Source organism: Felis catus, chromosome X (assembly GCF_018350175.1).
Source record: "Felis catus isolate Fca126 chromosome X, F.catus_Fca126_mat1.0, whole genome shotgun sequence".
Lineage (NCBI taxonomy): Eukaryota > Metazoa > Chordata > Mammalia > Carnivora > Felidae > Felis > Felis catus.
Window position 1 is genome coordinate 14,891,847 of NC_058386.1, and position 15,318 is coordinate 14,907,164.

The 15,318-nt window shown below is 35.6% G+C and overlaps 1 protein-coding gene across 6 annotated transcripts in view; it reads left to right on the forward strand.

Moving 5' to 3' along the window:
• CDKL5 (cyclin dependent kinase like 5) overlaps nt 1-15,318 on the forward strand; it is a 213,489-nt gene that overhangs the window by 63,726 nt on the left and 134,445 nt on the right. For all 6 annotated transcript variants that reach the window (XM_019823616.2, XM_045051234.1, XM_019823617.3 and 3 more), the window contains exons 2-3: nt 1,788-2,007; nt 4,776-4,810. In XM_019823616.2, the coding sequence (XP_019679175.1) occupies nt 1,944-2,007; nt 4,776-4,810 (99 nt within the window). In that variant the 5' untranslated portion in view covers nt 1,788-1,943. The remainder of the gene's footprint in view (nt 1-1,787; nt 2,008-4,775; nt 4,811-15,318) is intronic.

Consider the following 15,318-nt stretch of genomic DNA (forward strand, 5'->3'; position numbering starts at 1 on the left):
CAACTTTCAAATAGACAATAAGGAATTATTAACTACAGTCACATGTTGTACATCACTCATAATAGTTTATAGCAAAAAAAAATTTTTTTCTTCTCCAGGTTTCAGTCCAGTCCGGGATCATACATTATATTTAATTATCATGTCTCCTAAGCTTCTTTTAACAGTTACTTGGTTCCCTGTCCTTTATAACCTAAACATTTTGTAAAGAATATAGTCCAGTTATTTAGTAGGATGTCCCTCAGTTTGGGCTTGTCTGTTGTGGCCTATGGTTAGATTCAGGTTTTACCTTTTTGGAAGGAATGCCACAGAAGTGTTTTATTGCATCCTATCAGGAGGCATATGATGTTGGCTTGTCCTATTATTGATGATGTTAACTTTGATCATTTAATTAAGGTGGTGTCTGACAGAATTCTACACTATGAAATTACTATTTTTCCCCTTTTAATTAACGGGTATTTTGTAGTGGAGCTACTTTGAGACTAGATAATATCCTGTTTTCCATCAGACTTTCAACCACTAGTTTCAGCATATGTTGATGATACTTGCCTGAAATAATTATTACCAAGGTGGTTGCCAAATGGTGATTTTCTAATTCCATCACTACATTTATTATTTGGAATTATACTCTCAGAGCTTTTCCTTCTCCCTTCATTTATTTATGTAAGTAAGGACTGGTGTGTTTTTATTTTATTCTGTGGATTATAATCTATTTTTATTAATTTTGCTGTTGAGATGTTTCTCATTTGAACAGAAGTGACTCAAGTTGACTCCTGTGTCTTTTAGACATGCCCCCATCATTCTTTGAGCATTACCTTCTTTTCTGGCACCACAAAAATATATCCTGGTCCCATAGTGTACTTTTCCTTGCTCTTGCCTGGGAATCAGCCGTTTCTCTGAGGAACCCTGGTTCCTTTCATTGGTGCACTGGCTGTGCCCATGAATGTTGGAGTGTCATTGCTTCTAGGCCCCCTCAGCAGATAGAGCTAGGGAATATATGTATATGTCTATATATATTTCCATACACAGTTATATCGATTTCTGCATCTATGTATTGAGAACTGAGCTGATATGTTTAGCTCTAATTCCAAGCCTTCACCCTTTTCCCATTTGTAACTTCGTTTTATGAGAATAAGAAACCAAACTCATCATCCACAATGTATTTATTTACTTATTTGCTCAATCCAAGAATACACATAAAGAGTTTTCATATCTTTGTGTAAAAACAAATATCTAAGTATATGTTTAGAAAAAAAATTTTTTGTTTATAGCTTAAAGAGAGTATGTAGTTAAAACATTGGTTTAAAAATTTTTTTTAAATGTTTATGCATTTTTGAGAGAGAGAGGGAGAGACAGAGCACGAGCAAGGGAGGGGTAGAGAGAGAGGGAGACAGAATCTGAAGCTGGCTCCAGGCTCTGAGCTGTCAGCACACAGCCCGATGTGGGGCTCGAACCCATGGAACTGTGAGATCATGTGAGATCATGATCGGAGCTGAAGTCGGAAGCTTAAAAGACTAAGCCACCCAGGCACCCCAAAACATTGTTTTTAGAAGTTACCTGGAGTCGTTTCTGTTTCCCTTGACCCCTTTGCAGAGTGGTTATGTTACTCGTTTCAAATACAGTTAGGTACATTTGTTGTTCCATTTTGGGTTCTTCTCTCTTATTATTATTTTTCTTCTTTTTTTTTTTAGTATATGAAACATTAACATGATTTTTTAAAAATGTACACAAAGGATAAATTATTAGAGTGCTGAATATAAAATTTAGGGCTTTTGTGTTTTTTCTTTCAGGGAATCATTTAATACTTCACATTACAACAAAATGTGAAAGTTCCTGCCAACCTGTGAGAATTTCTTCCTTCAACATTTTCTATTTACTGCACAACTTTCTCAGTTCTTTTTTGATGCCATGTTTTGTGGCTTGCATCAAAAGAGGAGTTTGTCTTCATGAAGATTCCTAACATTGGTAATGTGATGAATAAATTTGAGATCCTTGGGGTTGTAGGTGAAGGTAAGTTTAGCATTCCTTGAGTTTGTGATTAATGTATGTAGTTATACCTACCACTACAAAAGTTACTACTTCAGATCCTATTAATTTTACCTATATTTATTGAGATATGTGTTTGAGTAAAATATAAAAAATAAAATTGTGCTTAAACTATTTGGGTTTTACTCTCCAATTGAAAGTTAATAACATTTTAAAACCTTTTAAAATTTAATGAATCAGATTTCTTTCTTTTTCTTTTTCTTTTTAAAATTTTATTTATTTATTTACTTATTTAGAGAGAAAGAGAGCAAGCAGGGGAGGGGCAAAGAGAGAGGGAGTGACAGAATCCCAAGCAGGCTTCCTGCTGTCAATGCAGAGCAGACTTGGGACTCAACTCAGAAACTGAGATCATGACCTAAGCTGAGATCCAGAGTTGGATACTTAACCGACTGAGCCACCCAGGCGCCCCAAATTAGAGATTTCTTAAGGCTGCCTTCATTTCATTGTGTTAATTAGCAATTATGGTTTCTTTATAGTTTTTTGTTACATTTTATTTTTATATCAGTCTTATTTTGAATAATTTAAAATTTATTTCTAGAAGTTAAATTTTACTAAATACACGGTAAATAAATGAATAACTTATCTATTTGTTCTCTATTTGTCTTTGAGAATGGTAAACCACATTTTTATAAGTTCTGAGGCTCACAACTTGATCAGATTTTAACATCTCTGAAATCAGGATGTGTGTTATAATTTATAGCATGTCATGGTTTAATTGGTAGCACTTCCCCCCCCCCCCACTAGTACATAAAATGCTTAATGTCAGTGACATCATTAATTTGATGAAATATGGTAATTCATTTTTCATAAGTCTTCCTGAATTTTCCTTCTTAGTAATTTTTTGCTTTTGACTTAAAGATAACTTTATGGGGATTTTGAGAAATGATTCTTTTAATAGGGCATGAGTGATTATAATTATGGTTTCTTAGCATTTATATCTTTAAAGCAAATGTTATAAAAATTTTATATCTTATGAATTTTCAAATAAATTGTGAATGTTAAAGGAAGTTTTAATGATTTACCTATGTGAACAATAAAGCTGTTCTGGATAGTAAGTTAAATCCTTTTCAAATAAATAGAAACAAAATACAGTCTGATCATTGGGTGCTTGCTTTAAGATCTGGAGTGGCTAAGAAATACATATATATTAAGTAAATTAAAAACTGTCTAGTAAACTCTACATTCCTGTAGCCTACCTAGTGCATTTTCACTCATAGCCTACCCAGTGCATTTTCACTCTGTAGTGAAATGGCATGGGCAGTTAAATCTGGATTAAAGGATTGCCTGGTGATGGTGGAATTAAGTTGGATGGTTGTAGTAGCTGATTCCATCCTGACTCTGATAATACGATTCATCCATCTCTACCAAAGTGAGGGAAACTTGTTCTCGTTCCCTAGATTCTGTTCAAGACACATTTCCCAATTTCATCTCTCTTAAGTACCTTTGTCATAGATGTGTGCAGGCTTTGCCTGTCTTTTAATGTTATTGACATTTATACACACCTCAAGTATCATACATTACATGTTGATTTTACTAATTAGGTTGTCACAATATAACTAACTCTAACCTCAGTTTCTTGGGTACCTTGCTGTTGACTCTGTTCTGCCTGTGAGGAAGTAGTTTTTTTGGCTAGAAAAGAGGATGAATAACCCAAAAGGTAGTCATGAATCTCATCAAAATATACCGAAGAAAGTAGAAGTCCATGACTATAAATGGCCAAAAAGCCTTGGACTGCTTGTGGTCTGTGTCCTTGTACTGAGTTTTGATTTATGGCAAAACTGTAGCAATTCCTACTAGTTATTAATTGGAATGTTTAAGCCTATACTATTTTGCCAGTCAGGAAAGACATTCAGGTATCCTAGAAGAGGATTTAAATGTCTCTTAGGACTGAGGTCATTAGCTTTTAAATTTTAAGTTTTCTAGAATCTTTTGCGTTAATTTTCCTTTACTCTTAAAGTTCTTAGGTCCACATCTTGTCTCCAGAACTTTTAAGCTTAAATTAAAATGTCTCAAGTGAAATGGTCTTTAAAAAGAGAAACATTCAAGGGCATCTGGGTGGCTTAGTCAGTTAAACATCGATTTCGGCTCAGGTCATGATCTCATGGTCTGTGAGTTTGAGCCCCACATCAGGCTCCGCACTGATAGTGTGGAGCCTGCTTGGGATTCTCTCTCTCTGCCTCTCTCTTTCTCTGCCCCTCCCTTACTTGCGTGCTCTCTGTCTCAAAATAACAACAATTTTTTAAAAAGAGAGAAACAATTTAAGAATACTTGTTGGGAAAATGGGTTGCTTATACTCTTTTTTAAATTTTTTTTTTCAACGTTTATTTATTTTTGGGACAGAGAGAGACAGAGCATGAACAGGGGAGGGGCAGAGAGAGAGGGAGACACAGAATCGGAAACAGGCTCCAGGCTCTGAGCCATCAGCCCAGAGCCTGACGCGGGGCTCGAACTCACGGACCGTGAGATCGTGACCTGGCTGAAGTCGGACGCTTAACTGACTGCGCCACCCAGGCGCCCCTATACTCTTGTTTTATAAAAAAACATAAATATCCATTCTCTGTATGTGGCTCATAGCATAATTTCTGCAGAGTACTGTCATTTTAGCGTTCATTATTATAACAAGATAGTATAACATTTTACTGATAACCAATGTAAATATAATAGAACTTTTATTTCTCTAAGAGCTATAGTTTGTATATGTGCCCCTAATTGTTTATTTCTTTTTATTATAGGAGCCTATGGAGTTGTGCTTAAATGCAGACACAAGGCAAGTACATGGTTTTTAAAAAGAAAATACTGTGTATGTTTAACTGTTTAGAAATGAACGTATTGTTCTGTGCATGTGGGCATATAATTAAAACTGTTGGCTATGATAATGATGCTTAATAAAGTGGAATGAACATGTAAACCCAGAAAAGGGAGAGTACTTTTGGACAAGCTCTATCATGATTAGGTAGTCATTAGTTATTTGTGGTCATATGGTATTTTTTTCTCAGTTGAGCTATGTGTATATGTGAAAAGATTCCTAATGGGAAGAGAGAAAAGGTGACAGAGAAGAAATCAATGCAGTGACAGATTTAGGTTGAAGCACTTAAGAGCAAGAAGGAGTATTCAGTCAGTATTTTTTGCATGGAGCCAGTAACTTAGATTGCTTGATGGATCTGAATCCAGATTTTGAAAGGTAGTGGATTGGTGTTTGGTATGAAATAGGGCTTTGGATAATAGTACATGATTATCATTACTGGTTGTAGTTGATCACACTTGTAAAACCTTGTGATGGATCTTATGATATAGATTATTTGTTACACTAATCAATTATTCAGGGAAGTTATTTCACGTTTCCCACAGCTGTTGCTCAGAGGTAAGTGTGTTTTACTCAGAGACTAACTTTAACATGGCAAGTGTTGATGAAGCTGTAACAATTTTAAATGTTAGGTTAAATATTTTTCTGTCATGATATACCTAGTCTGAGTATTAAAATCTGGCCTCTTGCTATTATGTGTATAATTTTGTTAAGACCAAAGGTTAAAGTTTTTTGTGGTACTTTCTAATGGTTTAATTTATGTCTGAGATGAGCTTAACAATTTAGTCCAACTCATTTAATTAAATTCTCAAATCTATTTATCATAACATATATGTATGTGTATATATGTGTAAATAAAGAGGATACCATTTTTATGTTTATTTTTTCTTTCCTGTTGTACAAAATCGTATGTTTTAGATTTAAGTCTTCATGGCAGTTGATGTACATTTGGGATTTAGATCATAAATCTCTTAATTTGGTTCAATGAATTTTCTATTCTTGAAATTGAGTGTTCAAAGTATCTTATGTTGGCAATAGTTATCTGAAGATGTCTGCCAGTAAATCCTCAAAAAAATGGGTGGAATACTGTGGTTTTTGATTCAGGATGATTAAGAATTTAAAATAATAAATGTAATCAAAATAAATTTAGCACCTTGAATACCTCATTAAGAAATATTACTGCAGTTGGAAATTAAACAAGTGGAAAGCTCTCTAATGAATTTCTATACCGGTAATGAGTTGCCTTGAGTTATACTAAATTTCTGAAGCTTCAAAAAAATAAAATTCCTTGGTGGATACTACTCAAGGGAAATAGGTTGTTCGTTTCCAAGTTAAATTTGACTCTTTCATGAACATAATACTTCCTCTTATACCTTGGCTCTGTTGATACGGCATAGCTAATGGAAGCTTTAGTTCTTAATTTTAATCTTTGAGTTTTAAAATTGAAAGATTTCTGATACATAATGCAAGTCTTCTAACAGTGTTTTCTCTCAGTCTTGTCACACTTCTTCCTGTGACTGTTCCCCCTATGCTTTTTTTAACCTTATCTAAGCTCTCTTTCTGCCTTTTATGTAAAAATAAAATTAATTGAATATATTCAACTAATACATGTTTTTACCTTCCCATGTGTCTGGTTTACTCATTTGTGAAGATACGCTTGTTACCTGTACCTGGTTCTCATAATACACACTGTTAGTGCCAGCAAGATGGGCCCAGAGTGAAAGTACATGAGGATAGATAGGTATCTCTGCTCTTGGGAAGCCAACTCTAAATGTGACCTCTGATTCCTAGGGCACTTAGTTATAAGGATGAATAAACCATAGTTTTCTTTCTTTTGTATGGCTTATGGTTTAAAGAGGTAGAATAATAGATACTTAAAAAAATAACCCAAGAGGTTTCTGCAAATGACACTGCATCTAAAAAGTATCTCTTTTTACGACCCTTCACTAAATGAGAGATTTGCAGACTAGCTTGAAGTATTGTTGCTTTTTCCTTTCATGCATCTAAAAAGATACTGCTGGGTGGAAAATGTAAAGCATAAATTAGTGCCTAACTCAGAGTAATATAAAACTCCTTTTAGAATCTGCAGCTGTTTAGTCATTAGACTTGTTATAGATATATCCTTTTTTTCAGCTAGAATCAGACCTTCAAATCTTTACCCCATTATCCAAAAGTAGAGAATTTGATGCTTCTAAGATTTATCCTTTAGAATCAATCAAATGGATTACTATGAAATCTCATGTTATAGTTAAAAATGGGTATCATCTTCCCTGTTGTATCCATTATATGTAAAATGATCATGCCTGTATATTTTGCATAGCTTTTACAAATTTAGGGAAATGCTTATAAAATGTATAAATCCGGTCTGTGTGATTATGTGTGCATAGGTATGTGCGATCACTTATGCATAAATTTGCCATCTTTTGGAGAGGGTTGGCCATGGGTGTATATATAATTAAATAATTCCTAGGACATTATATATTTGAGCAAATATGAAAGAAAGTTACTGTTTTAATCTGGGTCCTATTGCAAGAAATTTAGAGGTCATGTTTATAAACAAATGTATCTTGTCTTTTGTGAACACAATATGATGTTGGGCTATTCCAGGCCAAAGACCATATTTCTTAATTTACTGAAATGCTGCCTAATTGAAAAGAAAAATGCAACCGTACTCTTTTCCACAGCTTCTGTTTATTGTGTGTGTATACATACACACACACATTGGAGTTTTATATATGAAAATTCATATATTAAGTGTTAGGCTACTTATGATACCTCAGGACTACTTAGGTTCTGGTTTGGACCTTTGCTCTCCAGATATGCAGTGCTGATTTTCTTTTTATTTGCATGTCTGCTTTGAAGTACTTATGAGAGGGGAGGCATGTTTTACTGCATACTTTTCTTTGCAGAAGCTCAAAGAGGTCATCCTTAAAGCAGGGAAAATGGAATGCAGTGACATAGGGAGATGTGATTAGAACTGGAGATGATAGATTGTGCAACCTGTTTGAGAGGTTGGAGGGCAATGCTAACTGATTCTAGGACAGGGAAATGCCGATTCATGTATTTCCTTTCCTGTGGCTGGGGTTGACATAGGAGAAATTTTTGTTTGTTTTGAATTAGTAGGTGACATGCTCTTGGGATAACTGGTTATACAAAGCCATGTAGAATCCAGTGTTGGGGGTAGAGCCTATAAATATTTAATAAATAATAAAGTGGACTTAAATTACAGAACCAAAAATGAAGGGCACTTTTGAGAGCTGTTACAGAGTACCAGGTTCCTGTGGAAAGATTAGAGATGATCCCAAGGGTTTGTGGTAAAGTGAAAAATCATTGGTATCATTTATCTGATTTAAAAACTTATAAAGGATATAAGTTTAGAGGGAGAAATAATGAGTTTAGCTTTCATAAAAAAAGAGTAAAATGGCAGCAGAATACCAAACCTGGTAATAAGTACCACATATTGAGCATCTAACGCATGCTGGCTAACTCTGCTAGATGCTTTACATTTACTCCCTACAGCATTTCTACTCTTATACCCATTTTACAGATAAGAAAGCTGAGGCATTATACAGAGGTTATGTGTTAGGGCCAAGATTTTGCAGCCAAGAAAGAAGTGGTAGAACCAGGATTTGGTCTCATATCAGAAATCGCTAACTTGAACATGAACTAGGTGGAACTGTGAAATGTTACGGACCTTCCAAGAGTGAGTACAGAGCAGAGTCGAGGGCATCCTTAAATAGTCCTACCGAAAGGAAACGGAGGCATACCTCTAGAAAGCAAGGAAGAAAGATTTTGTAAAATGGTATTCACTAACAATGTAAAAATCCATAACAGGATGCATGATGATAAGGATTGAGGGGTGAGAAAATCCATTTCATTTAACGTTGCTGTTTAGTAATGACCTCTTTAAGTGAAATGGTATGTTGAAGTCAGAGGTTAAGGAGAGAGTAAGCAGAAAAAATCTGGGTTGTGCCATTTTCCATTTTGAGAGTTGAGAAATTGAGATTGAGAGTACTAGGAGGAATAGTTTTGATTAAATATTCACTAGTCAGCAGGGGCACCTGGGTGGCTCAGTCAGTTAAGCATCCAACTTTGGCTCAGGTCGTGATCTCATGGTTCATGAGTTCGAGCCCTGTGTTGGGCTCACTGCTGTCAATGCAGAGCCCACTTTGGATCCTCTGTCTCTCTCTCTCTTTCTGTCCCTCCCCCTCTCACTCTCTTTCTCTTTCTCTCGCTATATATATATATATATATATATATATATATATATATATATATATATTCCTCTTTTTCTTTTTCATATTAATTTTGTTTTCCACCAAAAAGCTGAATATGATTTGGTCACATAAAAAAAAAACACACACACACAAAAAACAACGAACTATTTTAAAGAAGATACTTGAGGAAAAGTCCATGAACCATCACCAATTTAACAGATTATAGTCCACCGTCTAAAACCACACAGTTATTTTCTACTAAAACAAAATAAACTTTGTTTCAGTTTTTTTCCACATTAAATGAAACAAGTCTTAAATTGTTTTTTAGATTTAAGTTTTACATGTGAATTGAGGTTTTTAAAATTTTTTAAACGTTTATTTTGAGAGAGATAGGGAGCAATCAGGGAATGGGCAAAGAGAGAGGGAGAGAGAGAATCCCAAGCAGGCTCTGCAGCTGTCAGCACAGAGCCTGATGTGGGGTTCGAACCCACAAACCGTGAGATCATGACCTGAGCTGAAACTAAGAGCCAAACGCTTAACTGACTGAACCACCAAGGCGCCCCTGAATTGAGTTTTTAGAATAAAACTTAGATGAATCAACAATGAGAAATTGAATATATGGGATTATTTTCTTTGTCATTACTTTCCTCCTTATTTAAAAGTAAGATGTGTGTTCCTGCTTCTTGTCTATAAAATTTCTAGCATTTGAAGAAAATTAGAGAGAGGCTTGGGTTTTTAATAAAGATTGTAGGAAGCTGGCAATATTTAAGTATTGATTATTTCACCAGAATCATTTTTTTGAAGTAATTACACTTCCCTAAATGACTTTAATTTATTGCGCGTTATGGAGATTAACGAGATGCCAATGTTAAAATGGGCTTTGGGTCGGTAACAAAGATAATAGGAATCATCAGTTGGGGAAGACCTCTTCTGTCTACTCTTAAAGATGCACTTATATAGAACCATTACTTCTGTGTGGTTTCCTCTCTTGACCGATTTTTTCTTACTGATCAATTAATTGTGGAAAAGTTCCTGGAACACTACAGCAGTCTTACCAAAATCATATTTCTGTGTATTATAATATTTTGCATTTTAAATTCTGCTAGTCTTTTGATAAGGGACAAACTGCCTATGTTTTTGTTGTCTTGTTATCAATAAAAGTAATAATGGCTTATGTGTCAATTTCCAGGTGAGTCTAACTTCTTCCAGGAACTAAAAGAATTTTTAGCTTTTACCAGCTTCATGGTTATCTTTATCCTCATCATCCTAATCTAGATTTGTTTTGTTTGTTTGTTTGTTTGTTTTTTAGTAAATGGGATTAAAAAAATGGTCCTGTTAGAACTGGCAGGTACTAACTATGCATGCATTGTCTACACACGGAAGACTTTAGCTTGTTCATCCTTCTCACAGTGACTCAACTCCTAAATGATTTGTCCATCCCTCCTGCACACACTCCTCCACCTCCCAACCAGGGGATGAGTTGGCTGGGGCACTAGATGGACGTTAAAGTCTTCTTTGTATGCTAATTGTAAAAACATAATTAGTTCAAAGAAAAGAATGTTCTATACCTTTTTCAGATGAGTAATTTCGTTAGCCTCTGATACATGTCTGTGCTTAAGGGATTTATACTAGCTCTTTAATGCAACTTTTCAAAACTTCAGGAGCAAAAATGAAAGTAAATAATTTTTTTTACACCTTGAAATATGTATTCACTGGTAATACAGGAAAAGGAGCGTCTCAACAAATGCCCATATGGTGGATACTTTTAAGTAGTTAAGCTTAACAATTGTTGAAATCACTAGCTGGAAAGTAGTACACAGTGATCTATTTCTATATAAATAGTAATCCAACCCTGAAATACTATTAGAAGCTACAGTTTATATTCTATAAATGCTTTTGAGCTTTACTCTTTCCCAATTTAAAGGTTTGTTTCATATGTTCAAACCTTTTCATTTTAAAACATCCAGTTAAATACATTTTCTTGTACCTCCTGTATTGAAAGCACTGTGTTCTAGGCATGGCATTATAAAGTAAAATTCAATCAAATATCTGTTTGAGAAAAATCTATTGAGTGCCCACAAAATGTCAGGTACTCTGCTTGGAACTGGCTCTGTAGAAATCAATAAATAATTGCTACTTTTGAGGAATTTAGTCTAGTATTTATAAATCAACAAATACAAGATCATGTTTACTTCTGTCAGGAAGCTTAACACATAAATTGGAAGAGGATAATTTGAGAGAAGATTATAGTGGAAATGATAGTGTGAAAGCTTTTCCCCCATTTTTCAATACATTCTTCATTAGAGCCTGCTTAGGAAAAAAACTCATGTCAGTAATAAAGGAGAAAAGAAAAGAAATCAGTATTTCCCAGAACCCCATAAAAGGGCTACCACAAAGATGGGAATAAATTAGGAGGTAGCACTATTAGTTGAGGGCAGCTGAATAAGAATGGTACAAGTGGGAAGTTTTGTTTACTTCTGAGTGCCAGAGGGCCCAGAATCCTAGGCGGAGTATTGATGGACTGTAGAACCTTCCCCAAATGGCACAGCTGAAACTTGATCCACGTGGCCCAGACCATTTCCTTTAGGACCGCCATATTAGGATGGGCAAGAGTGCCTACCCTGACAGTGTAGATCTGGAGTTGGCAAACTTCTGCCCGTGCTCCAAATGTGGCCCACTGCCTATTTGACAAATAAAATTGTGTTGGAACACAGCCATACTCATTCATTTCTGTATTTCCTATGGATGCTTTTGTACTAAAATAATAATAGTTGAGTAGTTGTGACAGAGACTGTATGACATACAAAGCATACAATTTTTATTGTGGCCCTTAACAGAAAGAGCTTGCTGACTCCTGATGTTGAACAAGCCCCAACTGGGAAAATACGGTGGACTGCATAGTGGTCTCGGTGGATCATCCATCTCAATTTCTATTTGTCTCTTTGCCCTTTGTGCTCTTGGAGCCTGAGAAATAGAGTTAATAAAGTGTGAGACTTCCACTGAAAATTGCTTTTCCCTTGAGCTGGGCTTGGGTAAATTGTTGGGATGGCTGTGTAGGAAATTTTGTATTGCTTACCTCTCACATTTCAGCTGTCACAGAAGTGAACTTTGCTAGGGACTGGGCATACAGAGACACAGCGTATTTACATTGACTATGTCCCATCACTGGCCTGAGTAACTCTTTTCATCCAAAGGTGAATACAAAGAATAAAACAGTCTTCCCTGAGACTATGAAAGAATACTTGAGTTTAAGAGAAAGAGATTTCTCACAAATATGAACAGTAAAATTCTTTGGAGACTAAAACCAGGAGGTATCTTCCTAATATAATTCAAGTGAAAATAAATGAGAAGTTAACAAGAAATAGTAGTAATTTCTGTTTCAAGTACCTCTTGACTTCTAGGTATTATGCTAGATGCCTTATTTTCATTACTTTAAATCTTCCTAACAATTATAAATTAATATTACCTTCTTTTTACATGGGGGAAACTGATCCTCAATAGGTTAATTTCCTGAAGGTCATACAAGTTAGGAAGTGGAAGAGCCTGGAATTAAGCTACATTTTAGGTCCATCATTTTTTTAAAAAATTAAGGTAAAATTGGCATAACATAAAATCAGTCATTTTAAAGTATACAGTTCAGTGGCATTTAGTGCCTTCACCGTGTTGTGCAATCACTACCTCTGTCAAGTACAAAGTATTTTCATGACCTCAAGAAAAACCCTCGTGGGGCACCTGGGTGACTCAGTTGGTTAAGCGTCAGACTCTTGATATGGGCTCAGGTCATGATCTTAAGGTTTGTGAGATAGGGCCCCGCATCGTGCTCTGTGCTGACAGCATGGAGCCTGCTTGGGATTCTCTCTCCCCATCTCTTTCTGCCCCTCCCCCACTTGTTCTCTCTTTGTCTCAGAATAAATAAATAAACATTAAAAAAGAAAAGAAAACCTCATGCCCATGAAGTGCCCATTCCCCGTGTCTCCTCCTCCCCATCCCTGGCAGTCATCAATCTACTTTCTGTATCTATAGGTTTACCTATTCTGGACATTTCCTGTAAATGGGATCACATACAATGTGTGACCTTTGTAGTTTGCCTTCTTTCACTTAGCATAATGTTTTTGAGATTCATCCATATTGTAGCATGTATCCATACTTCATTCCTCTTTATGACTGAATAATATTCCATTGTATGAATATATCACATTTTGTCTATGCATCTATGCATTCGTCTGTCATTGGACATGTGGGTTGTTTCCGCCTGTTGACTATTGTGAACAGTGCTGCTGTGAACTTTCATGTACAAGTTTTGTTTGAATTCCTGTTTTCAATTCTTTCTGGGTGTATACCAAGAGTAGCAGTGCTAGGTAATATGGAAGTTCTATGTTCAACTTTTTGCGGAACCACAAAACTGTTTCCACAGTGGCTACACCACTTTATGTTCCCACCAGCAATATGCAAGTGTTCCAGTTTTTCCATATGCTTGCCAACACTTGTTTTCTTATTTTTTTTTGTTGTTGTTGTGGCTATCTTAGCTGACATAAAGTGGTAGCATATTGTGTATTTGATTTGCAAGTCCATAATGATTTGTGATGTTGAGTTTCTTTTCTTGTACTTGTTGGCCATTTACCTATCTTCTTTGGAAAAATGTCTCTTCGAGTTCTTTGCCCATTTTTAAATTGGGTTTTTATTGTTCACTTGCAAGAGTTCTTTATATATTCTGGATATAAGTCCTTTATTAAGTGTGTGGTTTGCAAGTATTTTTTCTCATTCTGTAGATTGTTTACTTGATAGTGTCCTTTTCATAAAGTCCAGTTTATTTTTTCCTCTATTGCTCATGTTTTTGAAACCACTGCCAAATTCAAGGTCATGATGGCTTATGCCTTTTTAAAACTTAATAGTTTAGGGGCGCCTAAGTGGCTCAGTTGGTTAAGCGTCCGACTTCAGCTCAGGTCATGATCTTTACAGTCCGTGAGTTCGAGCCCCGCATCAGGCTCTGTGCTGACAGCTCTGAGCCTGGAGCCTGCTTTGGATTCTGTGTCTCCTCTCTCTGCCCCTCCCCTGCTCATGCTCTCTCTGTCTCAAAAATAAATAAAAACATTTAAAAAATTAAAAGTTAATAGTTTAATTTTAGCTTTTATATTTTATGTGGTTATTCCATTTTGAGTTAATTTTTATATGTGGTATGAGATAGGGGTCCAACTTCATTCTTTTGGATGTTGGGTATGCAGTTGTCTTAACACCATTTGTTGAAGAGAGTTTTTTCCCTGTTTATTGGTGTTGCCACCCTTGTTGAAAATAAATTGACCATCAGTATATTAGTTTATTTCCAGACTCTCAATTTTATTCCATCGGTCTGTGTGTCTGTCCTTATGTCAGTGCCACACTGTTTTGATTACTGTGGATTTGTAGTAAGTTTTGAAATCAGTGAGTATGAATCCACCAACTTTGTTTCTTCTTTTTTCAATACTCATTTGGTTATTGAGAGCCCCTTGCAATTCCATATGAATCTGAGGATTAGCTTTTCCATTTCTGAAAAAAAAGGCCATTGGAATTTTGATAGAGAGTCCATTGAATCTGTGGATTACTTTGCATAGTATTGTTACCATAACAATATAAATTTTTCCAGTCTGTGAATGTAAGACCTGTTTATTTAAGTCTTCTTTAACTTCTTTCATCAGTACTTTGTAGTTTTCAATGTATTAGTCTTTTACATGCTTGGTTACATTTATTCCTAGGTATTTATTCATTTGGATGCTCTTTTTTTTAAAAGTTTATTTAATTTTTGAGAGAGAGGTGAGTGGGGAGTGGGGCAGAGAGAGACGGAGACAGAGAATCCTAAGCAGGCTCCATGCTATGAGCATGGAGCCCCATGTGGGACTTGAACTCATGAACCACGAGATCACGACCTGAGCCGAAATCAAGAGTCGGATGCTTAACCTACTGAGCCACCCAGGTGCCCCTGGATGCTATTTTAAATGAAATTGCTTTCTTAATTTCCATTTTGGATTGTCAGTTGCTAGTATATAGAAATACTACTGATTTTTTATTATTGTGGTAAAATATGTATAACAAGAGTTGCCATTTTAACCATTTCTAAGTGTACAGTTCAGTGGCATCATCGCATTTGCAGTGTTGTGTAACCATCACCAATATATTTCCAATTTTCTTTATCATACACAAAAGAAACTGTAGCAATTAAGCAGTGACTTCCCCATTCCCCCTTACCCCCAGCATGTAGCAACTTCTACTCTACTTTCTGTC